Source organism: Antechinus flavipes, chromosome 2, assembly GCF_016432865.1.
Source record: "Antechinus flavipes isolate AdamAnt ecotype Samford, QLD, Australia chromosome 2, AdamAnt_v2, whole genome shotgun sequence".
NCBI lineage: Eukaryota > Metazoa > Chordata > Mammalia > Dasyuromorphia > Dasyuridae > Antechinus > Antechinus flavipes.
This window is the reverse complement of record NC_067399.1, coordinates 61899849-61923479: the sequence shown is the minus strand read 5'-3', so window position 1 is coordinate 61923479 and position 23631 is coordinate 61899849. Positions and strand designations below refer to the sequence as shown.

General features: G+C 37.9%; 1 protein-coding gene across 1 annotated transcript in view; it reads left to right on the top strand.

The window, feature by feature from the left end:
* Positions 1-23318, top strand: part of LOC127547933 (pyrethroid hydrolase Ces2e-like) — a 28772-nt gene extending 5454 nt beyond the window's left edge. Inside the window, exons 3-13 of the mRNA XM_051975064.1 lie at positions 1085-1223; positions 4592-4725; positions 7964-8117; positions 9231-9335; positions 10157-10255; positions 12974-13114; positions 16867-16941; positions 18109-18256; positions 19772-19894; positions 22071-22149; positions 23024-23318. Of these exons, the coding sequence (XP_051831024.1) occupies positions 1085-1223; positions 4592-4725; positions 7964-8117; positions 9231-9335; positions 10157-10255; positions 12974-13114; positions 16867-16941; positions 18109-18256; positions 19772-19894; positions 22071-22149; positions 23024-23207 (1381 nt within the window). The 3' untranslated portion in view covers positions 23208-23318. The remainder of the gene's footprint in view (positions 1-1084; positions 1224-4591; positions 4726-7963; positions 8118-9230; positions 9336-10156; positions 10256-12973; positions 13115-16866; positions 16942-18108; positions 18257-19771; positions 19895-22070; positions 22150-23023) is intronic.
* The last annotated feature ends 313 nt before the right edge of the window (positions 23319-23631 follow it).

Below are 23631 nucleotides of genomic sequence, written 5' to 3'. Positions count from 1 at the left end.
CTTTAGATAGTAACAGATTTCAGAAAAATACATATGTAGTAAATACACATAGTGTTACAGATAAAAAAAAAAGAAATGCTAACAAATATAAGAAACAGCCTGGAGGCTTGGTAGATAGAATAATGGGTCTAGAGACAGAAAGACCTGAATTCAAATCTGGCCTCAGACATTTACTAGCTGTGTAACACTGGAAATGTCACTTAACTTTAGTTGCCTCAGTTTCTTCATCTATAAAATTGAACTGGAGAAGGAAACAGCAAATTATTCCAATATCTCCATTAAGAAAATTCCATGCAGAGTCATGACGAATTAGATACAACAGAACAACCACAGCTATTAAGTGGCTCACTCAAGATCCCAAAGCTAGTAAGTAAAAAAGCCAGAACTCACAGAGTGATAGGTTCAGAAAGCAGGAGGAGATTTTAAAGGATTTGAATCTGAATCCTACTTTTTGTTTTTAAACACTTTGATGCCTTTTGTATTGGAGATCACGATTATCCTCCATTTTATATCCCAGCCTATGTCCTACCCCTCAACATAATATTCTTCTGTAAGAGAGAAAGTCCAACTAATACAAACAGCAGTCAACAGTTTTGCTCTAAAAATTCTTTAGTCATTGTCCATTTTGGTCTAGTTCTACTTTCAGTGATCTGCACCAGTTTTTCCAAATTCTTCACATTTATACAATCATGCTGTATGACACACTGATTTGTTCATCTATTTGCCTGTTGGTAGTATCTATTTGGATTCCACATTCATTTGCTCTTTAAATTTGAAAAGTACTTTGTTTCAAACTTAACAATCACCAACAAACCCAACTATTTCAATAAACAACGAACAAGAAAAGTGATTGTATAAGAAGTTGTGAAATGCTTGCAAATCACTGCACCTCTGTCTGTCTCAGTTTCCTCATCTGTAAATTAGGGATAATAATAGCACCTACCTCTCAAGGTTATTGTGAGGCCAAATGAAATCAGGTTTATAAAGTGCTTTGCAAACCTCAAAGCACTGTATTGACAAATACAAGTTATAATCATTATCCCCTTGTGATTCTATTCAGATTGGTCATCTCTTGTGTTTTCAGATGTTTGCAGGATGTCACTATCCTAGAAAAAGTTTCCAAAATTGCGAAAATAAACATCCCTACTACTGCCAATTCTGAAGACTGTTTGTACCTCAATATCTATGTTCCTGACCATGCAGAGGAGGGGAACAAATTGCCAGTAAGCAAATCTCTATCATTTCCATGACATTGGATAAGAATTAGGGCATTGCATGTACCTTATAGGAGTGTAGGAACTGAATGTGGATCACAATATAACATTCTCACTCTTTTTGTTGTTCGTTGGCATTTTGTTTTCTTACTAATTTACTTTCTTTTTTTGATTTGATTTTTTTTGTGCAGCAAGAGAATTGTATAAATATGTTTATACATATTGGATTTAACATATATTTTAACATGTTTAACATATATTGGGTTGCTTGCCATCTAGGGGAGAGGGTGAGGGAAAGGAGGAGAAAATCTGAAACACAAGGTTATGCAAGGGTCAATGTTGTCAAATTAGCCATGCATATGTTTTGAAAATAAAAGGCTTTATAAAAAATTATTTTTTTAAAAGAGAGAATTAGGGCATTAGTAGTGGATGGGATTTTAGGGGTTGCTTTATCCCACCAGCACGGGAGCAGTCATCTTCTCTAAACATCTTCTCTAAACATCTAGCCTTTCCTGAAGTCCTCTGGGTCAGGGAGTTCACTACTTCCAAAGTAATCCATTATTCTCTTGGGCAACAACTCATATTGTTATATGAGTTCTGATGAGACTGATGTAGGGATTAAAATTATCCCACCTACAATAAGAGAGACTGAGGGAAAGGTCTGAGCCAATGACACTTTATTAAAGGGTCCATGGTTCCCTCTAATGAAGTAAACTTCAGATCTTCCTCATGATCTAAGATGCCACCTTCTTCTGGGCCTTATTTTTATAGGAGGAGATGTCAGTCATTGCAGACCAATTTTACCAAATAGAGAATCATTCTTTTGATTGGCATGTGATGTATAAGCTAAAATAAGCAATATGTCAGCAGGGTCACAAGTTGGATGAAGCAAGGAGTATCTCCACATAAGATGGACAGTCTTCTTAATTTGAGCAGAAGGAAACAGGTCACAGCAGAAGGTCACAGTTAGTGACCTAAGTGGTCATAAGATGGCCATCTGCTCTTATTGAACAAGTGATTAGTCCAGTGATTGGTTCAGAGGTACAAAAATATTTGGGTGGATTTCCTGTGTAATCACAATCTCTGCCATGCTGGGCTTGGTCACCATCACAAGGCAAAACAAGGATGGAAGGCTTTTAGCTAACTTATAGTTAAGCAAGGGAATTTATAATCTGCAGCTCACTGATTTAGGGCCTTGCATACAGAACTTTGATATAATTCTATCAAATTGATTAATACTAATTGGAATAGAGTAGAAGGTCCAAATAAACTATTTCTCTCACTAAAATGTACCTGTGTATAGTTTCAAGTTGTGTAGGTGACACAGTTAATAGAGTACTAGTTTTGGAGTCAGGAAGAGTAATTTTCCTCAGTTCCAATCTGGCCTCAGATACTTTGTAGTTGCATGATCCTAGGCAGGTCCCTTAATCCTAGTTACTTTAGTTTTCTCATCTGTAAAATGAACTGGAGAAAGAAGTGACAAACCACTCCAGGATCTTTGCCAAGAAAACCCTAAATGGGATGATAGAGACTTGGTCATAACTGAAAATGTTTGAAAAACTTCAGGGAGTTCATTCTATGATCTGGAATAATACTGAGATAAACTGAGATATTTTGGGGGGAAGAGTTGGAAAGGCCTTGATGTAAACTGTGTCCCCTTTGAGGGGAAAGGTGGTCTTGGGTCTCAAACCCTCCTGGCCTCTGGGAGGGGCTCCACCCACCTAGGGGAAACTCCAAAATAAGTAATCTCATTCAATCTAAGATCTTGGCCAAGGACATAATCTATTGAGTTAGAGATTAGTCCCTGCAACTTCTGCCAGACTGGGGGGCTAGGGAAAACCTGATAAAACCTGAAGGCCTTTCAATCCACCTTTGCTAATTCCTAAGAGGAGTTTGCCCTTTAAGAAAGCTGTTTTCTTAGCATAAATAAATCCATTTTTTGCCACAAACCTCTCACCTGTATTCATTGGGGTTTCAAATCACAAAGCCTGCTACAGGCCAAGGGGATCCCATTGCTATTAGGGGATCTCTCAACCCTCAATTTCTCACATATCATCAATACCAATTTCTGCTGAAGGTTATTACTACTAAGGAACAACAAAGCATTGATAAAGTATGACATTTAAAACACTTCTCGTCCTGTCCATTCCAATCATTTCATTGTTGCAGACAGCTTTACTGGTGGAAGCTTCCTCTATTGATGAAAACGGGTACAATCTTTTGCAACTTAGAATCTTAGAGCTGTTTTATATGGAGAGTGGGAGGAGAGATGGATGCAATAGCAAACAGACTGGGTAGAATAGTGAAAAGAACATAAGGTTTAGAATAAGAATTCCTGAGATCAAAGCCCAGCTCTACCATTTTTTAGGTGTTTGAATTTCTGCAAGTCACTAAATTTTTCTGGGCCTCTTAGTGGTTCTGGTTTCCTAATGTTCCCTCAGCACAGCTTAACATTGATTGAAAATTACTGTGATTTTCCATAGTGAAAATGGAGTATGATCTCTGGTGTCAGTGAAATAAAATTGAAATGACATCTCTCCTTGTGACCACACCTCCACAACGTAGGGATTAAACACAAGCTTATTGGAAGGAGAAGGGAAATTGAAACTTCTCCCTATAAAGTAACTTATAAGAACAAAAAAAAAGAGAAAAGAAAGAAATTTACTTCGATAATTTTGTTATATATTTTAAAGGAATAGCAAGTTATACATAGATTTTCAGTTTCATGTGCAGTAATCTTTTTTTAAATCATATTGTGCTATGGAAATGTTTTTATTACATAAATTAAAAACAAGCTTAAAGAAAAAACCAATAAAAGAAAAAACAATCTATTTCTGGTAATCTATTCAAACAGCATATCTTGGCTTTAGGAGAGCAGTTTTACAGTTACATAAAAAAGTTCTCTGGGCTACAGAGAAGATGATGTGACATGAAAAGCTTATTGCCCATAGCTTATTCTCTATTGTCTGGTGGATTTGTGTCCTTTAGAAAGAAGTTATGTCTCCTTTTCCTGTTTCAGGGGGAAAGAAGGATTCTTTAGAAGAAGGTGTTTTGCCGTGTGTGTGTGTGTGTGTGTGTGTGTGTGTGTGTGTGTTTGGCAGCAGGAGAACCTCAGAGAACTGGGTCTGTCAGGAAGATTCCAAGGAGGATTTCAATTGCTTTTGAATAAAGCCAAGTGGACTTTTATCTGAGAGTAGCTCTGATGCATAGTCTGTTGATTCTAGATATACCATGCCTTATGAGTGAATTCACTCACATTTAGAGCTACTTTCTTGGGGGTCACAAGATAACAAGATACAGTATTTTCCTGTTGAGCAAGGGAGGTTAACTATATATAGGCTTGTCCATGTAAGAAAAACTATATCTGATTCCTGCAGGTGATGGTGTGGATCCATGGTGGTGGTCTCGTTTTTGGCTCTGCTTCCATGTATGATGGTTCAATATTGTCTGCTTCCCAGAATGTAATAGTGGTCACCATTCAGTATAGACTGAACATCCTTGGATTCTTCAGGTAAGATATGATACCAGTAAAATATAAGTACAAGCCTTGATGAGCTTTTAGATGATAGCTAGATAAACTAACAGACAGACAGCAGATGCATTTATTAAACACCAGGCACTGTACTAAGTTCTGGGAATTCAGAACAAGAAAACAAGATGGCCTACTGTGTTAACCCCAGCTTGCTGCATTGTATAGTAATGAAGCTCATGATTACATTAACTTTTCAAGCACCACTTTTCTGTAATGTCTTATTCTAAAGCTGCTTATTTTTTTCATTGTGCTCTCTAGAGTGTCTGCTCCATAAATAACAAACTTGTTTTCCTCTTTCCCTTTTTACCCCTTCTATGTACTTGGGTTCACTAAAATCTGACTCTTTTTTCTGATGTCACAGCTTTCTTAGTGATTATTTCCAGTACTATTTGCATTTTCATTTATACTTCCAACACAGGGATGCCAAAATACTCCTTGTTTCCCACTACCACTTTCAGATTCTCTCTCTACCATCATCACTCAGTAACTTCTCCTTTGATGTTCATTCAACACATATGTATTATCCAATCAGGGTTCTATTAGCTGTTATTTGCCATTCTCTAACTCAAACTCTTAAATTGTGGTTCATAAGCCCATATGGGGTCTCATAACTGAATGTGGGAGTTGTGAAATTATGATTTATTTGATTTGTATAGCCATTTTATATACCTGTACACTCATGTTCATAAAAATTTATTGTGCAAAAAGGAGACATGAGTGAAAAAAAGTTTAAGAAAAAAGTTCCTGCTCCGGAATATCCTTCTTATTTTCTTAATAAGTTTAGTGCCTTTTTAAACAGTTTTTCTCTCTTTCCCAATGCCCACTTTCATAGAGATGATCTTCAATATTCATATTGATATTCCCTTAAGCTTTCTAACTTTCTAGTTCTTCAATGTATCTATTTCTCATAATATACTCCTCCACCCTACCTCAGCTATATACAGAGATGGTAACACCCTTGATTTTTACCATAAATCATGAGTGTTCCATTTCTATGTTCAATAACTCTGAAATTCCTCTATCCAGTTAAAATCTTTTATCATTCCACTAGATTTTCTGCCTTGTAACTCTTAACATTATTCTTCATTCTCACTTTGATATTCAATCCCCTCACCCTCCATTCTTTACCAGGCCATCACCCCTGCCCAGTTATAATTTCTTTTTTTCTCCATTTTAATCCCCTACTGAAATACTTCATCTCTATAATGACCTCTTATCCTATTATAAATCTTTCCTTGCCAAACGTCAGCCATGGATTACTTCCACTTTTGCTCTTCCTTATACTGCTGAAAAAAGCTAGAAAAAAAAATCATGTAATTATGTTGCCTGGATCCACACAGATTAATGTTACATATTTACTGGGTCCTCACTAAAACAAGGCAATCTTTTTGCACCTTCATAATCAATTCACAACCTCATTCACCAGGGGAGTCTTTCTAAATCTTTGCATCTTCCGTAAGTTTTTCATGGTCCTCCTCTCCTCAACATCTCAACTCAGAACCTCACTTTATATTTTGCTGGGGGAGGGGGATAAAGTTATTCACTGAGCTCTTTCATATCCCCTCTTCCTTATCTCCCATTGGTCAGATAGCTTTTATTACTATCTCCTCCTTTACTTCCAGCTTACATAAAGAGGAGAACTTTTTCTTTGCTAAGGCTAAGCTTTCTACACACACACACACACACACACACACACACACACACAATTCCAGTCCATTCAGTTTTCTTCAGAAGTTTGCTTTTCCTACTATTCTCACTTTCACGATTTTCTCTCTCTCTCTCCCTTTTCCTCCATCCCTTCCTCTCTCCTTCCCCCCATCTCCCTCTCCCCTTCTTCTGTCTGCTTCCCCCCAACTTATAAACATGTCTATGTCTCTCCTCTGTCCTCAACAAGCATTTGTATAAGCACTTTTCAAGCATTTATTATATGCCAACAACTGTGGTAAGTGCTTGGGATAGAAAAGAAAATCAATTTCTACCCTCAGAAAATTCAATTCTAATGGAAGATAACAAATAAATAGCCATCTAGATACAAAATACATATAATGTAATCTCAGAGGGAAGATGCAACTGTTATGATTTTTGAAATAAATTGTGTCATGTTGTTAAAAATGAGAGATCTCCAATCCGAAGTCATAGGCTAAGTGGTCCCTCATAAAACCTTTAAACAATAACAGACAGCCAATACTTTCACCCTCCCCTAACTTAAATTCGGATCCTGTGAATAACCTCAGCTCCTGAATGGACTCCCAGCTCACTGCTTGGTTGTGTCTAAGTCTGGCATCACTTTTTTTTAATTCAAATTTTATTTTATTTAATAATAACTTTGTATTGACAGAATCCATGCCAGGGTAATTTTTTACAACATTATCCCTTGTACTCGCTTATGTTTGTTTTTTCCCCTCCCTCCCTCCACCCTCCCCCCCAAGATGGCAAGCAGTCCTATATATGTTAAATATGTTGCAGTATATCCTAGATACAATACATATTTGGCATCACTTATTGATCAATAAGTGGTCCTGGGGAAGTTCCCCACCACATCTCAGTCTGATTAAGAATGACCTCTCTCACATCTGGTGCTGATTGTCAAACTTACAAGACTGACCTACTCAGATCTTACTTTGAGTGTGCACCACATGGTAAAAAAGCTCATGCTGATGCTTGCTTCCCCAATATCTATTTTCCATAAATTCTCAAACTGGGGTTTTTAATCTAGAAAGGTCCTAACAGTGGGGTATGGGAAAAGGGAAGATCTGTAAAGAAAGTGGGATTAGAACTGTCTCAAATTCCTTTAAGGAAAAAAGCCTCTCCTTGTCTTCTTTAATGCAAACGTCTTTCCTATAGGATCATTCCCAGTCTATCAGTATAGCTCTTATTTGGCAATGACTGTTTCCATACTGTCTCCTCCATTAAACTGTAAACTTGTGAGGGCAAGGACTATGCTTATCTTTTTTTGTTACCCAGGGTTTGGAATAGTGCCTGGCACATAGTAAGTACTCGGTAAATGTTTCTCGATTTAACTTGTCACTATAATTGGGGAAGACAAAACAGAAGGAGAGCTTTTAAAAATAAAGGAAGAGAAAGAGAGAGTGGTGGCAAGGCAACTGGGGTGGAGGTGGAACAGATCTGGATGAGATGGTCTTTTAATCTCATAATCCCATGAACCTGGTGCTCTTCTTCAGAATTCTCAAACTTTTGTCTATTATCTGGATTTCAGCACTGGGGATGAGTATGCACCTGGCAACTGGGGCTACCTGGATCAGGTAGCTGCCCTGAAGTGGGTCCAGAAGAATATTGCTCACTTTGGAGGAGATCCTAATCGTGTGACCATTTTTGGCGAGTCTGCTGGAGGAACTAGCGTTTCTTCACATGTAGGTGGTAAAGAAATGACCCCATCCTGAAAGAGCCTCTTGTAATCAAACCCAAGATCTAGTCTCACAGATCTAAGTTTTTCTTCTTCTTCTATTCTCTTCCCCCACTCAGGACCACTGAGGCTGAGGATTTATTTCTCTAAGGCTGGTACCTTTCTTTGCCTTTCATTTGGAGATCCCACTACATTCCCCTGCCCTAATCCCAATAGATTATCCAAGATGTTTTTATTGGAAAGAGAAGATGAGTTAGATCTTTCTAAAAGCTTACTACCAACTTTGAGTAAGAGCAAAATAAATGTACAAGGTAATGATCAAATTATTCAAAGCCCAATGGAATCACAATTTTGCCCCTGAGGTGCATCTCTTCCCAATATAGTTCAGAACCTCTCTGTACCTTCCCAAGTGGTCTTTATGATTACCTGTGGCTACAGATCTGCTTTTTCCCATCTTTTGCCAATGAGAACTTAGCAGGGTTGACCCGTATAGGACAGACATATAATATGTCAGGGGCTTTAGAGACAAAGAGCTTTTGTCTTGGTAACCTTCCTTCCTCAGAAGTTTGTGCACTATTTACATATCCTCCAGGCTGTGATAAAGCATAGGAGGAAGACTTCAATGGAAAAATGCTAAAAAAGAATAGTTGATGGGAAAGTGAAAAATTCCCATGATATCATGGGGAGAAAAGCCGTTAGATTTGGAGTCATTTGATCCTAACAACAACCTTGAACTTTCTCATAATTAATAAACAAACAATAATAAACAATGTGACCTAATAAAGAGGCAGGGCATAGGAATAGCTCTGTTGGATTATAGAGCATTGGCCATACCTTGTTACTAAACCATCCAGAAAGTCACCTGGGCCATGAGCATGGCTCTTTAGCTTTCCTTTTTGTCTATGTTATAGACCTGAGTGTGGTAAAAGACGCAAAGACCAAAGTCCCATAGAGAGGTCTCTGTTTGTAAGTGCCTTGGATTGTTAGTTTAGGGGAATAGCAGGGTAAGTAACAGTCCTGGCTTTCAGTCTCACAGTGTCTTCTGTCTCTGTTAATTCAGGAGTGTCTGTGCCTCCTATAACTGCTTCCTCTTCCCCTCTACTGTGTTTTGCTCCTCCAGGTTCTGTCTCCCATGTCCAAAGGGTTGTTCCACAGGGCAATCATGCAGAGTGGTGTGGCCATCCTCCATGGCTTGATTTCTTCCAGCTCAGAAATGGTTGCAAATGTAAGTTCCTTATCTTTTAGTCTTTGAGATCCCTTTTATCATTCCTTAAGTTTGTTGAGCTCCCAACCCATAGTCTTGTCCCATCAACTTTTGGGCTCTCCTGAGCTATAAGAAAGTACGCTGAAATGCTATTGAATGTCCAGACTAAAGGTTACCACAGAAATTATCCAACTACCTCATTTTGCAGAAGAGAAAACTGAGGCACACAGAGGGAGGATTGAGTTTCTGGCTCTGTTTCTTACTATGCCTGTGATTTTAGGAAAGTCATTTTTCCTTCTTGAAGCCTCAGTTTCTTTTGTAAAAATGGGTTAGATTTAGACTCTAATATTCCTTCTAACTCCAAATTCTATATTCTGACACCCCTCTGAATAGCAGGAAAAGTTCTTCAAGCATGCTCAAGTACAGATTAGATGAAGTCATCTGTGAGTTCTGTCATTCTGTGACTTGTTCAAGACCACACATGAGCTAGTGACTAAACTGAGACCAGAAGTGAGATCTCTGAGCCAATGTCAGGACTCTTTCAATGTACCAGATTCCCTTGTGTCTCCTTTGTTCTCCCTAAATAAATGGTTAAATTCTTTGGGAAAAGGGACTATGTCTTCATAACCTGCCCCTGCCCATCTCCATCTCCAATGGCTGGCATGAACCCTAATCATGAGAGACAGATTCCAGGTTGGTCTCCTTTTCACTATTATGTATCATCACCTATCGAAATGATCCTATGCCAGGCTATAGATAAGTATGATAGGATTTCTCTACTGTGATACTGGCCAGAGAGTCTTCTATGAGAATTTTAATTCTTTGTGGGCGCCTGTTTGCAGGTCATTGCCAATCTGTCTGCTTGTGAGAGGTACAGTTCTGCTTCCATGGTTCAGTGCCTTAGGAGAAAATCTGAAGGGGAGATTCTGGCCATTGGCAAGGTATGTAATCTGAGAAGCATGGGGTCCAGTACCAACAAAAGCTGCCAAAACTGCTAAGGGCAAATCTGGACACCCAACCCTAATGCCTTTTCTTCCTATCTTCCATTGGTGGGGATTGAGGTGAAGATCTTGGTAATGTCTTTTAATCTCAGTTTTCCCCTATTAACATGAGAGTATTTACTAGATGATCTTCAAGGATATTTCCACCTCCAATATTCTGTGTTTGGAGGTCCCTTCTACCCCTGATATTATGTTTTCTATGATCTCTTCTACTTCCTACATTTTCTGTTCTAAACTTTTTGAGTGTGTTCTAAAGTTCCATCCCTTCCACTTTGACTTATTATGTCCTAAGAATCCTTTTAACTGTCTGCATTTTAAACATTTCAGGTTCTAAGATTCTAATTTTTTCATTCAGATATTCTCTGTTTATAGAATCATAGTTTTAGAACTGGAAAAGTTCATTCTAATTTGATTCTAACATTCAGGGTTCTAACATTATTTATTCCAAGTTTCCTTCCACTGCTGATATTATACTTTACAAGTTTTTTCCCCAATTATAACATTCTTTGCTCAAAAATTCTATAAATTAAAATATGAAGACTAGTTAGGTAGTACAATGGTTAGAGTGCTGGGAAAAAAATGGCCTAAGTTAAAATCTAGCCTCAGATGCTAGCTGTCACTTCATTTGTTTGCTCAGTTTTGTTATCTGCAAAATTGGGGTAATAATAACACCTACTTTTCATGTTGTTGCGAGGATCAACTGAGATAATAATTGCAAAGTATTAATTAGCACAGTGCCTGTCACATAGAAGTGCTAAATAAATGTTAGCTATGATAAAGATGACGGTGGTGGTGGTAAGCCCTTCTAGCTCCAATATTCTGTTTTTTGTCACCTTTGAGATCTAATACTCTGTGTATTTTTGGAAGAAAGAATCACAGTTGTGACAACATGCCCTCTATCCCTAGAGATTGATAGCTCACAACTAAATATTCCTTACATTAAAAATATAAAAATATGTTTTAGGTATATTATCTCATGTCAATAATTTTGTAATAACCATTTGCCATTGATAGGTCAAGTATGATATAATTCCCAAATTACAAACTTGGGAATTAAAACCATTGAATGGAAGTAACTAAAGGATCTATTTGCTTTTATATTTATATTTCCAGAGCCCAGGACAGTTTGTTGATTGATATGTGGATGTATATTTTATAGGGAGGAAACTGAGTCCCAGAGGCTCAAATGTGCTAAATGTCACACAGCTTGCAACTTTCAATACTGATACCTGACCCCAAGTCTTTATGATCAAGATCTTTATTCACTACAATACATTGCTTGCTCAAAGAATTGGAATTCTTTTCCTTTTGTCATTTAATAGTAAGTGTTAGAGTCAGATTAAGGTGTAAAACCAGATGTAATTGTTCAGTCACTTTTTTAGTCATGTATAATTATTCATGATCCTATGTGGGGTTTTCTTGGCAGAGATACTGGGGTTTTTCATTTCTTTTTCCAGCTCATTTTGTAAATGAGGAAACTGAGGCCCAATGAATTAAGTAACTTGCCCAGGGTCACACAGCTAGTAAGTGTCTGAATCCAGATTTGAATTTAAGAAGATCAGTCTTCCTTACTCTAGGCCTGGTACTCTATCCATTATGATACCATCTAGCAGCCTCTTCATCTAATTACTCAATTATTCTTTCCTTCCTTCCTGACTCTCCTTCCTTCATTCTGAAAATTAATATGTTTTTCAACCTGATCTGATTACAGTTTTCTCATCTGGAAAATGAAGGGATTGAACTAGATGATCTTCTAACATATTTCCCAGTCCAAATATGCAATATTATAAATATTCTTTGCTTTGAGGTCTAGTTTAATTTTGGTCACAGCAGATGCCAAGAAGATGAGAGAAGAAAGGATTCCTGACTTTCAATCAAATCGAAGTCTAGAATTCCACCAAGAACACTTTGGTGCCTCAATGACTTTCATATTCCCTAAATGTATTCTATGCTCCAACCAAACTTATCTGTCTTCGGTCTTTAAAATGTTCCTTATACTCTCTTACCTCTGTGCCTTTTCTCAGATTGTCTGAGGTTTTTGCTTAAGGTTATAAAGTCTATTAGCGGTTAAGTCAGGACCAGTATCCAGATCTAAAGAATTTGAGGCAAGTGCTGTCCTGTTGGTTCTTCCACAAGAATTTCTGGAGTAGCTTCTGTGTCTGGCTATGGAGGGGACATAAAGTTGAGAAAAGGAAGTGGGTGAAAATATGTGAAAATAGCAGGGCATATACACAGGGAGTCACAAGTTCATTCTATGGGAGATCTGAGGGAGAAAAAAGTCCTCTCAGCTGCTATGTCAGAGAAGGATTTCTGAAAGATGTGGCAGTTAAATTGCTTCCTGAAGGAAGAGAAGGATTTCAATACATCGCAAGGTAGAAAAGGTCATTTTAGTCAGGTGGAGTGAAGTGAGCCAAAGCAGAAAGATAGGGAAGTGTGGCTGACATTCAGTGGAAATCTGGGAATCCATAAGTGGTGAAGTATAGTACATGTGGCACCGTCGCAGTCTCTAACTCAGACTAATTCCAAAAAAGAGTCTAAATAAGTGATAAAAATGTCTGAAATAGGAGAATAACAATGAAAATGATGACAAAGTGACACAGGGAAGAAATATTAGATAGACTTGTCTTTTATTTTTATTTTTTCTGCTTCTTTCTTCAGCATTTCAAGATAATCCCTGGTGTAGTTGATGGACAATTCTTCCCCCAACATCCTGAAGAGTTGCTGGCTGCAGGAAAGTTCCACCAGGTCCCCTCCATCATTGGCATCAACAACCATGAATATGGCTGGGTCATTCCTGCTGTAAGATTCTAGGATTTCCAATTCTGTGCCAGCTTCTTTCTAATTTCTCTAAAGAATCACAGTTAGAGTTGGACAGGACCTTGGTAGCCATGGAGTCTAATCCAGAGCTGGACAAATGGATATCCAGAATGGATATCCAGCCTTTGCTTGAGTGTGCTCCAAGGGGGGAGAACCTCCTACCTCTTAAGGCAGCACATTCCACTTTTGTACAGCTCCAATTGTTCATAGACTACCTTTATATCAATTTGAAATTTATTTCTTTTTATTACTTTTTTAAAATCTATTAGTTTTTGACATTTAATTTTATAAGATTTTCATTTTCATTTTCTCTCTTTCGTTCCTCTTGCCCCTCTGCAAGATGGCAATCAATCTGATAATGTTATACATATGCAATCATATTTAACATATTTATATATGTCGTATTACTGTTGTGAAAAAAACAGCAAAAAAGTGAAAACTCTAAGCTTTGATCTGCATTAAGATTCTATGGCTCTTTGTCTGGAGCTGGACTACATTTTCTACCATGAGTCTTTTAGAATTATCTTTGATCATTGTATTGCTGAGAAAAGCAAAACCTACCAGAGTTGATCATCTGCACAATATTGGTAATTTACTTCTTTTTAAATTTTTACCTGGTGTTCCCAGTTCTCCTTTTAGGGAAAACAACACAAACGAAATGTCTCTTCCACATGCCATCTGCCAGCTATCATGTCTTCCCCTGCCCTATGTTTTTTCTTTGATCAGCTAAACAAGTTCAACTCATCCCTGTATAGCAAGAACATGAGCCCCTTCTTCAGCTTCTTTACTTTTGCCTAAAATGTGCTCCCTAGAATTAAACAAAAAAGTCTAGATATACAGTTCATTCTTCCACATCACAGAGCCTAGGAATGTATGTAGCACCTTGAAATTTGGAAAAATCCATGTAAAATTTTGCCTCCCCTCCTTCATACCAGATAAGAAGACTGGATTATTGTGTTATTAAAAGATAAAATGTGTTATATGCTATGCTATACACACATTTTATATATTTCTGAAGTTCTAAACTTTTTCTGTATCACCTGATGGCCTTCACCTGTTATTTGCAGCTTCTATAAAACTCTCCCCAAATTCCCATTTAATTTCTTACACCTATCTTCAATATATTGAAATTGCAATGAAGAAAATCACATTGTGGAATGGATAAATGTAATCTCTTCAGGGTATCAAGGGGTATTTCTTAACTCAGCTCACATCACATTGCTTTTAGGTTGACATATTACCTTACTGACCCCTTATGGATTTGTGATTCAATAAAATCCTTAGAATTTTTTCTTTCAATGACTATTTTACCCATTGGTACCCTAGGGTAGCAGGACAATTTTCTTTGATGATGTTTTTGAAAGATGTTGTCTAGGCTCTTTTCTTCATAGTGGCTTTTAGGTGTCCAATAATTCTTAGATTGTCTTTCCTAGATCTGTTTTCCAGATCAGTTGTTTTTCTGATGAGCTATTTAACATTTCTTCTATTTTTTTTCATTTTTTGGCTTTGTTTGACTGATTCTTGATGTCTCATCAAGTCATTCACTTCAATTTGTTCAATTCTAATTTTTAGTGAATTATTTTCTTCAATTAGCTTTGTTATCTCCTTTTACATTTGGCCAATTGAACTTTTAAATGAGTTGTTTTGCTCATTGGATTTTTTTTCCCATTTCACAAATTTTGTTTTTCAAGATGTTTTCTTTCTCCATTTCACCTAAACTATTCTTTAAGGAGTGATTTTCTTCAGAAAATTTCTGTGTTTCCTTTTCCAGAGCTATCATTTCCTTTTTCATTTTACTTCTAACTTGCTTTTAAGATCCTTTTTGAATTCTTCCAAGAGAGTCTTGTGAGATGGAGATGAACTTATATCATCCTTTGAGGCTTCATCTGGAGATGTTTTGCCTTTAGTGTCCTCAGAGTTTGAGATCTATTCTTCTTGTCTCCATAAAAGCTATCTATGCTCAGAGTTCTTGTTTGCTCATTTTTAAAGAGTTGAGGTCTGCTCTTAGGGCAAAGGGGAGGTTGTCCCAAGCTTCTGCTACAGGTAATTGTAGCTTCATGCTGCCCTGGGGCCAGTGCTGCAAGCTTCCTTTTTGGGTTAGGTGAGCACAGTCAAATCTTGCTTGTTATGCTGGAGTTCAGAGGTTCACCATTTGTCTTCTGTAGTTGCATTGGAGGTCTCACAGCTAGTCTGCTGATCCATTTGCTTCTGAACCAGGACAGAGTAGCAAATGCTGCTTCATTTTGGCTATGAGTCCCCCACTAGATTCTTCCAGTGTGGGGTAGCCTCTCTGCCCTACATCTCCCTGCACTCTTCCATCCACTCCCCTGTCAATTGAGACAGATCTTTTCTAAGTTCTTCCAAAATATCTTCTATTGGAAACTTGCTACATTCCAAATATTTGTGGTTTCTGTCATACCCAAATCCATTCAGAGGCTTGATCTGGTGTTGATCTGAGAGAAGCCAGGAAGAGCTCAGATAAAGACCTGTCTATCTCTGCCATCTTGGTTCTTCCCCTATAGAATTTTTTCAAATGAATTACCATATAACCAAGCCTCCCTTATCTTTAAATTGTAAAGTCAATTTTAAAAGACTTTGCCCTCATTAAATTTGATTCAAGTGGTTGTGGTTCAATATCTATCTAGTCTATCAAGTTATGTTTTAGATCCTGACTCCATTATTCATTACATTGTCTGACCCTGCTGTCTTTATGTATCTGTAAATTTGCCTTTTCTAGAATCAGAAAAAATTACCCTGAATAGGCTTCTCTGGAAGAATCAGAAGTGATTCAACTTTTTGTTATTTTCTTTATAAATGACTCATTTCACTTACAAATCTATTCAGAAGTATAGGAAGAGAAACCCAAACCAGATCTGGCTCCCCTTTGATTAAAATATCCTCTATAATTCTTTTTATTTTTATTTTTTTAATTTTTGGAGGCAAAGTTAAGTGATGTGCCCAAGGTCATACAGCTAGGACCTCTTGGGCTCCAAGGCTCTAACTAACCACTGTGTTATCTCATTCCCTGCCCCAAATCTCTTTATTTTAAATAAACAGTGAATAATGCTAACTGACATTAACGTACTACTTTATAGTTTACCAAAAAAAAAAAAAATCTGCTTTCCCAACACCTGCTGTGAGATAGGGACCACTAAGATGTTTATCCCTGTTTTGTAAAATCAAGAATCAAGCTTGCAGAAAGGAAATAATTTAATTCAAGTCACATAACTGGGACTAGAATCTGGGCCTTCTAATGTTCTCTTTCCTGTGGACTTCAATTCAGGATACATAAAGATCAGTTTGTCTATATGAATTAAAAATATGACATTAATAACCATTTGTCAACTGCTTCCTAAAGCATATGCATGTAATCAGTTTATTTACATTAGTCAGAAAAATTAAATTCTACTTGCGTCATTTTTAGCATAATGAATTATAGTAAATATCAGTCACTGACTGGTCATTATGAGAAAATCATGACTACTGTTTGTTACATACTCAGTATGTAACCCAGTAATACTGGGAATTACCATCATTTTGCTGGCCATTTTGCAAAATATTTTGAGAATTTTTCAGGGTATATTGGGCATTGTCAGTAACTACTACACAAATTCGTGGTATTATTCCTCCCTAAATGGTAAAATAACTTCCTTGGGTTAGATTTGTTTAAAATAATGCATAAATTTTGTAAAGTTCTAAAAACCATTCACAATGCATCATTTTTCTCTACACAGGGAATGAACGTACCTGGATTTAAGGAAAATATAGATAAAGAAAGTATCCTATCGTCATTGCAAAGTCCATTGTGGGTAAGACAACAGTTAAACAAGTTTTTTTTGTTTGTTTTTTTTAATAAGCTAAGTGTAGGGACAAAGTCAAACAGTCCCTACCCTCAAGGAACTACAAGAGAGGAATTCTATGAGAGAGAGAACCAGCATATCAAGGGATAAGCAGAAAACATACACAAAGAAAATCTTGGGGGAGAGGTAAGGTACTAGCAGCTGGAGGAGAGAGGACCCAAGAAAGATGTTCTCTAGAAGGTACTATTTTGAACTGACTCTTGCCAGTGGAGTGTAAAGTGTGAAGAACAAGAAAGTTGATATAATTGGACCATAGAGTATGAGGAGGGTAATAATGTATAATAAATCTGGGGGCAGTCTTGGATTGGCCATGTTGTTAAAAAGTTCTAAGTACCAAACAAAAGAGTTTATATTTAATCCTAGATGTAATGGGTACCCACTAGAATTTACTTAGTTAGGATAGGATAAAAAGGTCAGATCTTGTTTGGAATATCATTTGGGGAGAGAAGTGGAGGATAGATTGAAATGGGTTAGATCCAAGATACAAGGACTCATCAAGAGGCTGTTGAAATAGACTAGAATAGAGCCAATGAAGATCCTTCCACCTTTTGACTTTCTTCTTTCATAGTCACAGAGATGGAAAGGAACTTGGAGATCCCATCTAGTTTTCCCCTTTCTTGAGTCCCACATACTTCCTATGCCATTCCCAGCAAGTAGTTATCCAGTATCTTCTTGAGGAATTTAACCCAGAAAGAGCAGTTCCTGGTGGGGAGATGGTAAAGGGATCAATGAGACCCAGGACCTATAAAGAGCATGCAAACTTGTGTGCATTTCCTTATTGTTGTTTACTGATGAATCATGTCTGACTCGTCGTGATTCCTTTTGAAAGTTTTTCTGGCAAAGATACTGGAGTAGTTTACCATTTATTCTTCCAGCTCATTTTATAGATACGGAAACTGAGGTAAAGTTAAGTGACTTGCCCAGAGTCACACAGCTAATACATGTCAGAGGTCAGATTTGAATTCAAGTCCTTCTGACTCTAGGGCCAATGTTTTATCCACTGCACCACTCAGAAACTTCCTTAATTTTTACAATCAACCAACAACCACCACAAACAATCCACTGCCCAGTAAATTCATTTTTCTGTTGCTCTGTCTCCTCCTATGTTTCCTACAGGGTATTCCTCCTGAGCTTGGGCATCTGATGATTGAAGAGTATATAAGAAATACTGAGGACCCTGGAGAACATCGAGCTCAATTTCAGGAAATGTTGGGAGATTTGACTTTTGTCATCCCTGCCCTCAAAGTTGCCAAGTATCAACATGGTGAGTATGGCATTTACCCTTTTCATAACCAACATAAGGATGTCTCTTCTCTGGGGCAGTATGTGTATGTCACCCATATACTCATGCAGAAGGAGGCTCCTGCTTCTGGGCTTTGCTCTCCTAGTCTCCAGACCCACCTATATGAATTCATCTTTCTACTCCTTCCCTCCGAACCCCAGTTGAAGTGAACTCAGTAACCATTCTCTACAGCAACAAGAACAAATAATAATGATTATAAGTATAATAAATAATAATGATAATCCACATTTTTACAAGCAGATTTTTTAAAGTTTTTGTGGGTATGTGTTATAGACCCCTTTGGCAATCTAATGAAAATTGTAGACTTTTTTCCAAAATAATATTTTAAATATCCAAAATAAAATATATAGGATAAAAAAGTAATGACATTGAAATCCCGGTACCAAAGTGCTTGAATAAAAATAAAATCCAGAACCTCAACTAAAGTGTTTTATTGAGGATTTTTTTGTGCTTTTTTGGGAGGAGGCAATCTAGGTTAAGTGACTTGCTCAGTCTCACATGGGTAGTTAAGAATAGAGGTCCAGTTTGAATTCTGGTCCTCCTGACTCCAGGACAGGCACTCTATCTCCCATAACACCTGGTGCTTCTAGACTATTTTATTGTTACAAAACACTTTACACCCATTATTCCCTTGGATCCTCACAATAACCTCATTCTGGTGGAGAGAGCATGGGATCAAATTCAGACTCAAATACCTTCTAGCTGTGGGACTCCAAGCAAGTTTTTAACCTCTTATTGCCTCAGTTTCCTCAACTATAAAATGGTAATAATAATAGTACCTCTGCCACAGGGTTGTTGTGAGGCTCCAGGGAGATATTTGTAAAACACTTAGTGTCTGGCACAAAGTAGTGGCAATATAAATGTGTATTCACAGGACCACTAGGGGCCGCCATAGTGCATAGGATGCCTGGCTCGGAATCAGGGAGATTCATCTTCATGAATTCAAATCTGACCTCAGACACTTACTAGTTATCTGACCCTGAGCATTTAAACCTGTTTGCCTCAGTTTCCTCATCAGTAAAATGACCTGGAGAAGGAAATGGCAAATCACCTCAGTATCTTTGCCAAGAAAACCCCAAAGGAGGTCCCAAAGAGTCAGATAAAATTGAAAAACAACTGAACAATAGATGCTTATTTGCTTCCCCAGGTCAGAGATTATTGTCTGCACCTTACAGGCGAAAAATCAGCTTTAGAGAAGTGAAAGAATTTCCCCTAGAGTCCCCTAAGTGGGTCAGCAGCAGGGCCAGAATTCCAACCCAGGTCCTGCTCCTTCAGACCCCGGCACTTGTCCTTCCTCACAGCATCACTCTTGGATAGTATCTGTGAAGGGGCTGCCCTTTAGAACCTGGTCTGTTCGTGGCCAGCTGCCACTGCCCTCCTCTCCAAAGAGGGATCAGACTAGGAGTCTACAGGCATATAGAGCAGGCTCTGTGTTCAATGTGTCAGTAACTGTGGGCATTTTTCATGCTTGTCTAGGTCCCAGCTCTCCGGTCTACTTCTATGAATTTCAGCACCGATCAAGCATATTTAAGGATGTCAGGCCGGATTATGTGAAAGCAGACCATGGTGATGAGCTGCAGTTTGTCTTTGGAGCTCCTTGTAAGCAGTGAAGACTGGATGGAACTGGAAGTTGTGGCTTGGGGTTGGGGGGAGAGTAGGAGAAGAATCCCTGAGGCTGGGTCATTCCATCTCATCATCAACTTTACTCTCTCTGACATCAAAATGAATGCTAATGGCTTACTTTCTACAAAGCACCTTCCCATACATTATCTCATTTAATGTGAAAATAGACAGCATTTATATACTCCTTGGAGGATTTCAAAGAGCTTCGTATTTGCCACTTTCATATGACACAAGAGTCCTATGAAGTAGATGCTGTTGCTATACCCATTTTACAGATGAAAAAGTGAAGCTGAGAAAGGCTTCACAGCCTGAATCACTGAGCTAGTTAAGGATCTGAGTCAGGATGTGGACTCATGTTTTCCTGGCTCTACACTCAGCACTCAATCCCCTAACTGCTGTTGAGGGTCTTTCCCTCTCAGATTGATTCCTTTTTTTTTTTTTTTTTTTGACTGGGTAAAAAAAGGCTTTACCCCATATCTTTTTCATCTAGCCTTAATCACTGAATGGATGTTGCTTCAGTCAAACTCAGACATGTTAAAGATCTTAGCTTCAAAAGGCCAGGGTCTCCCACTGAGGGCCATCTCCCATTGTCCTGATCTATATCTGGCCACTGGACCCAGATGGCTTTAGAGGTGAAAGTAAGGCAGGTGACCTTGCACAACCCTCTCTCACTGAAATCCAACTTACTTGCATGTCAGAGTGTCACCTTCCTGTTGTCAAGGTTGTCTTCAACATCAAAAGATAGAGAATTCAATATTCCCAAACACTGTGTAAGGGTCGGGGTGTGGCAAAGGAAGGGATTGTTATTATGTCTGTGCTACAGAAGGATAAACTGAAGCTCAGAGAGAGGAATTGTACATTATAGAGTTAGGAGGTCTTCCCCCAAATCCAGAGCTCTTTCGGTCCTACCAGTTTCCCTTAGGAAACACTGAATGTGGGCCCGGTTCCCCAAGAAGAATTTTGGTTTTTATTTTTTATTCTCAATATTTGTATTCCAACATTTGAGTTATTGACTGTATGATTGGATATTAAGATATCAGACTTGGAAGTCCCCTAATTCAATCTGCTTCTTCAGATGAATTCAATGAGAACTGAATCAGCTATTCAGTTCAATTCAATTTACATGATTACATCCTTTCTCCCTTCCTTCCTTTTTTTTTTCCTTCCATTGTTTTTAGTTCAATTTCTCCACTAGAACATCCATTTGTTGATCACCAGACAAAAGTTTCATTTAGCAATTTGGAGAATTAATGTTGTTAGGTTGTCCCCAAATAGTGGTTGCAGAAGTCTTCTGCCCCTATTTTTAACCTCCCTGATTCTATCTTGCCAGAACTGAAAGGCTAGTTTTTATATTTATCTGTTTCATGACGTGCCAGGGCCAGTGAATTCATTACCTAATGACCCAGCTGCTTAGGCTGAGCCTGTCTGCACTACCCCATGCAGGGTTCTTGAATGGCAGGTGTTGTCTGGGCCACCTGCAAAGACTTTATAGCCACTGGACCTTGTACTATATTGTTGTAGTTAGTAATAATATTAATAATTATAACGACTATTTATAATAATAATAATGCCATTATAATTACATATAAGAAATATGCAATTAAATAATTCTAATATAAAATTGATATATAATAGTTTATCATAAGATTATATATTATTATAAGTATACAATAATATGAATATAGTATTACAAAGATAGCATGTATGTAACACTTTTACAACTTTTTCTAAGAACTCTGTAGATTATCTCTCTTCTCTTATTTTTAACCTTCCCAACCATCTGGGACACAGGTACCTTAATTATTCCCATTTTTCAAACAAAAAACCAAAATGATTTGCCTAGGATCACTCATCTAGTTAGTGTCTAAAGGAGTAGAAAATACATCTTTCTGACTTCTAGTCCAGCTGTACCATTTTGTTTATTGGAGAGAGACTCAGATTGGGAGTTAGATAGAATGGGCTAGCAGAAATCCTGGCAGATATTCCAGGAAGGGAGTGTAATAAAGGAAACCAGTGGAGGAAGAGAAGTTCAGTGACAAAAGCAGAAGTGACTGGGGAACTTAAAGAATAAATGGCTAGGTCTAGGGAGGAGAGAACACCTTTATACCTGCATTTGGACTTTATTCAAGATGTTTCTTTTTTCTGTTTCTAGTTCTAGGTGAGGCAACAGAAGACGAAAAACTCCTGAGCCACAAGATAATGAGCTACTGGGCAAATTTTGCCTATCATGGGTGAGGAAGCAGCCCCTTGGTTTCCAGATTTTCCTGTGGGGTAGTGTTTGTTTCTAGTGGCATAAATTTTCTTACTCACATAGAAGTTCCCTGATTGAAATTTGTTAAGAAAAAAAAGTTAAATTAACATAAAGGCAAGGTCTATTGAACAAGTATACCACTTTCCTCAAGTTTTTGGCTGGAGTGGGCAGAGACGCTGCTCTGGCAGACTGCACAAGGGCATCTTAAAAGGAATACAAGAAAGATCAGCAACTTTCTCAGCCCACACCATCATTCTTGAATCTCAATGGCTCCTCTTCCCCCTTGGGAAACATTAAGTCAAGTGGTAGTGGCAAGAGTTGTGGATTTGGAATTTATACTGCTGGGTCCAAATCTTTATGATCCCATCAGCAGTTTTCTTGGCAGAGACCCTGGAGTGGCTTGCCATTTCCTTCTCAAGCTCATTTGACACATGGGGAAACTAAGGCAAGCAAGGTGATGTGACTTACCCAGGATTACAATTTAGGATCAGCTGGATTTGAACTAGGTCTTCCTAATTCCAGTCTTGGTTCTCTCCACTGTGCTATCTAGCTGCCCCAGTGAAAGGGAATCCAATAATATGAGTTGAAATTCTGCTTTGTCAACTTATTCCTGATATGAATCCTTTTACTTTGAGCCTTCTACTTCACATGCATTAGAAAGATGCAACATGAAATATGAACCCCAAACTGTTTAAGAATGAATGGACAAGTTTCTCTATAGGTGTTGCTATTGTTAGCTGACCCCTAGCAGAGGGCCCTGTCCTTGACTCTCAGGCTGAGCTCATGGTGGCTTGCTACATTTGCCAGAATGGTGGAACTTTTCATTTCTAAATACTTGTTTTTTTTCCCTCTAGGGATCCAAATGGTGCAGACCTTTTGCACTGGCCAGTCTATGACCAGAAGGAAGAGTATCTGCAGCTGAATTTGCAGCTGTCTGTGGGAAAGAGCCTGAAGGCAGATAAACTGGAGTTCTGGACTAAGACTGTGCCTCAGAAGCTGAAGGAAATGCAGTTCGAGAAAGCTCGGGTGGAGTTGTGATCTTTAAAAATAACCATCTTTGTAAATGTTGCAGATTAATAAATCAATCATTTCTTTTAAGTAGTTCCTCAGTTTCAACTAAAATTTTGAATAAAATAGTTTTGAATAAAATAGTTTGACTCTTACTCATTACTGCTATTGGAGAAGAATTTAAATAATATTCAGAAGGGGAAAAAGCATGTGTATAGTGTTTGCTATGTGCCAGGTACTGTGCTAAGAAAATACTTTTACAAATACCATCTCCTTTAAAAGGTACCTTCCACTGCTGGGAATAGAGGGAATCCAACCAGTCCATAATATCTCTAGAGGAAAAAATCCCTAGTTCATTTCACAGAAATAATAGTGGAGATGATTTCATTTTTTGTCATTGTATCTCTAGGAGGTTTGGCAGATAAAGAATTAATGCTTTTTGATTAATCAAATG